The sequence below is a fragment of the Acyrthosiphon pisum genome, unplaced genomic scaffold, assembly GCF_005508785.2.
Source record: "Acyrthosiphon pisum isolate AL4f unplaced genomic scaffold, pea_aphid_22Mar2018_4r6ur Scaffold_20734;HRSCAF=21985, whole genome shotgun sequence".
Classification (NCBI taxonomy): domain Eukaryota; kingdom Metazoa; phylum Arthropoda; class Insecta; order Hemiptera; family Aphididae; genus Acyrthosiphon; species Acyrthosiphon pisum.
The window spans coordinates 1-3042 of NW_021770125.1; the positions used below are offsets into that span (position 1 = coordinate 1).

At 25.8% G+C, this 3042-nt stretch overlaps 1 protein-coding gene across 1 annotated transcript; it reads right to left on the reverse strand.

The window, feature by feature from the left end:
- Positions 1-1524: 1524 nt before the first annotated feature.
- LOC103308308 (replication protein A 70 kDa DNA-binding subunit-like) lies at positions 1525-2399 on the reverse strand. The gene is made up of 5 exons (XM_029492068.1): positions 2301-2399; positions 2131-2240; positions 1912-2075; positions 1713-1849; positions 1525-1654 (listed from the first exon to the last, which is right to left on the reverse strand). The coding sequence occupies exons 1-4, from the start codon at positions 2359-2361 to the stop codon at positions 1837-1839; spliced, it is 348 nt and encodes a 115-aa protein (XP_029347928.1). The 5' UTR covers positions 2362-2399; the 3' UTR covers positions 1525-1654; positions 1713-1836.
- Between the last annotated feature and the right edge of the window lie 643 nt (positions 2400-3042).

Below are 3042 nucleotides of genomic sequence, written 5' to 3' on the forward strand. Positions count from 1 at the left end.
TGATATATACGCTCTAAATTTGACTTTTCGTTTTTCCTCCTTTATGAGCGTTCTTTTGAACTACTTAATCGACTGATCCAACATTTTTCACTTTTTCGATGTTTTTGAAAAATTACTTCTTCCATTAGTTTTCTTTTTTTGAACTATTTTAGCTGACACCTCGTTGTTTCACTTTTCGCTATATTCTTTTTAAAATACGGATTAGACCGAATACGTACCATTAAAAATACAATTTAACGATTTTGGCGGTTCAACTTAAAAATTATTAATTCTTAAATATTGCTATAAAGTTCAGTTGTGTATAATTGAAATGATTATGCCATCAAATCATGCAGAAAAATAAAATATGCTCTAATGCTTATTGATCTCTTTGTCTGTCGATATTTCTAAAAGAAAAAAGAGAATAAAAGAAAAGACCGTAAGTAATTTATTTTGGAAAAATTTTTTTTTGTTTATTAGAAATTGTTTCTTATATTTATTTCAAATAAATATTTCGTATTAATTTTAGTCTTCCATTTTGGAAGTGCTTGGTTTCGGTTCCTCTTTATTATATTTTGTTAAATACCAATCATGAAAACTGTAATTTAATGTTTAATTAATGAGGATTTTTGAATTTCATTGTTTTAACTTTTAATCGTTTGTCACAAATTTACCTTTTTATTTTAGAAGTTTCCACATGGTAAGTTATAACTGATGACTGTATTAATGCCAAATATTTTTTTTCTCGATATTCGTTAACTTTCGCTTTTTCTATTGTTATTATTGTGTCCTTGTCTGCAATAAAATTTTCTGCATTTTCATTCCATAAAGTCAGTTTAATCTAGAACATGAGGATTATTAATATTTATTGTGATTTTTTATTCTGAATTACACTTGCCTCATCACTGTTATCAATTAGTTGTATCTCTTTTTTTTTAAATTCCCTTCCGTCTTTTGCAAATACTGTAGCAGTGTCTCCGATATTTTCGACGACTGCAATGACATCTGAAAGAATTATGTTTAAATTCTTTTCTTTTTTTTTCTATGATTACAACGTTTTTAATTATTATTATTCTTACTTAATACTGTTTGATTTTCCAGATTTAAAATCTTTCCAATTTTTGTATACATTGCCACATTGGTTCATCTAATTCTTCAATGTCTTTATTTCGTTCTAGACACTCTTCTCTTATTCTGAAATAATCATTCAGTAATGTTTTCTATAATTTGTTTTACAAATATAACTTATAAGTATTGAAAATTGTAGTACATTTTTAATATCAAAATAGAATATGATTAATATCATTAAATAGATTTATATACATACTTTGTCGCTTCTGGAACGCCGGGATTTATCGACATTCTAGATGAATTGATTTAAGTTAAATTTTTAGTGTAATTATACTCTCCAATTTTGGCATTTTTAATTGCAATAATATCCTCTTTTTTTCCTTTGAATTCATTGATTTTTTCATTCCATAAATTTAAAGTTATCTGAAAAACGAGATATAAAAGTACGAAATTAAAACAAATATAAAACCAGAATATAAGTGGTGGTATCATACTTTTCTGTTGTTTTCATCTATGAGAATTATTTCTTTTTTCTCATAGTGATCACCGTGTACGGATGTTATGTTTTCGGTGTCCTTAATTTGTTCTATTTTGGCAATAACGTCTAAAAAATAAAAATTATTATTTTACTGTTTGCATATTCGAGTACTTGAGAATCTTACCTATAATAGTGTTTTTTGCTTTATTATACATCATATTAAATTTAACAAAATTGTAGCCTTCTTCTTGTTCTCTGCTTATTTGAATGTAAATATCATCTTTTTGTTTTTTTCCTGTTTTGTCGTACTATTGTGTTAATCTGCACAAACCATTCGCTATAGTTTTTTTTTTATCCCATTTCAATTTCTTTGGATATTTTACCTTTTTGCTTCCTCAATATTGGAATTTATTAAAGTTATTGAAGGGTGACCCAAATTTTTGACCCCATAGTAATCAAATACTTGAACATTTTTTAATATTATTGAATCGTTGACAGTTCCTTCAAAATTGTCAATTTGTGGAGTATCCCATAATATAAGTGATATCTAAAAGTAATAAGATCATTTAGTTTTAAAATTCTATCAGATTGAATTTTTTTACCTTGGATTTTGTGTCGTCAATTATCACAATTTCTTTTCTTTTTAAAATTGCTCCTTTGGCAGTTGTTGAAGTTTGCACTTTACCGATATGTTTGATGATTCCAATTATATCTAAAATTTTATTTTATTAATTGTTTTTAGTACCTCAATATTCTTTATGCGCCGGATTACCTATTGTTTGATCTTTGTTGACATCAGCTAAATTTTTTAATTTAATGAATTCGAATTCCATTTTTTTTATTGTACTGATATCTTTTTCTATTTGTTTTATTTCAGATTTTTCATTCAACAATATTTCAAATTCATGTCCTAAACGATTATAATTTGTATTCACTTTTTTTAATATCCCATGTGATATAGAAAAAATTTTTTGAATATGAAAAATCAATATATTACACATTATGTGTGTTAATCCATTTAAATAATAGCTGGTGATTTTTTCATAATAATTAGTTTTATTTACTTCAAACTGATCGTAAAATTTGTCAACCATCGGGCCAAATGCCACGCATCGAATTTCAGCACTTTCATCAATTAAATCTACATTGAATACTTTACTCTCCCCTTTGGCATTTCTAAATATGCGGACGTTAGATTTATTTGTAACTCGCCCTTTAACTTTCCATCTAAATACCCAATATTGGAGTTCAATGTAATTAAAGATTTAATAAACAATTTAATAAATAAAATCTTACCCGTTTGAATTGGCAACCAGTGATGCTATTTTCATTGTATCATCATCTGTATTATTAATCTTTTTATTTTTTTGTTCTTCGGTATTGTTAATATCATGACTTCTCTTCATGTTAAATATTTTTATTATATTTGTATTTTTTAATATGCTCGTAGTGGCTTATAAACAAACGGTTTCCATAGATCGAATAAAAATTCAAATAAACAAATAAATAAATAA

What these genes read in the sequence shown, in the direction of transcription:
- LOC103308308 (XM_029492068.1), bottom strand. Translation starts at nt 2,361, where the DNA reads ATGGAATTCGAATTCATTAAATTAAAAAATTTAGCTGATGTCAACAAA. An exon ending in CAACAAAGATCAAACAATAG is followed by an intron (nt 2,241 to 2,300) that starts GTAATCCGGCGC and finishes ATAAAATTTTAG; the next exon opens with ATATAATTGGAATCATCAAA. An exon ending in TTGACGACACAAAATCCAAG is followed by an intron (nt 2,076 to 2,130) that starts GTAAAAAAATTC and finishes TATTACTTTTAG; the next exon opens with ATATCACTTATATTATGGGA.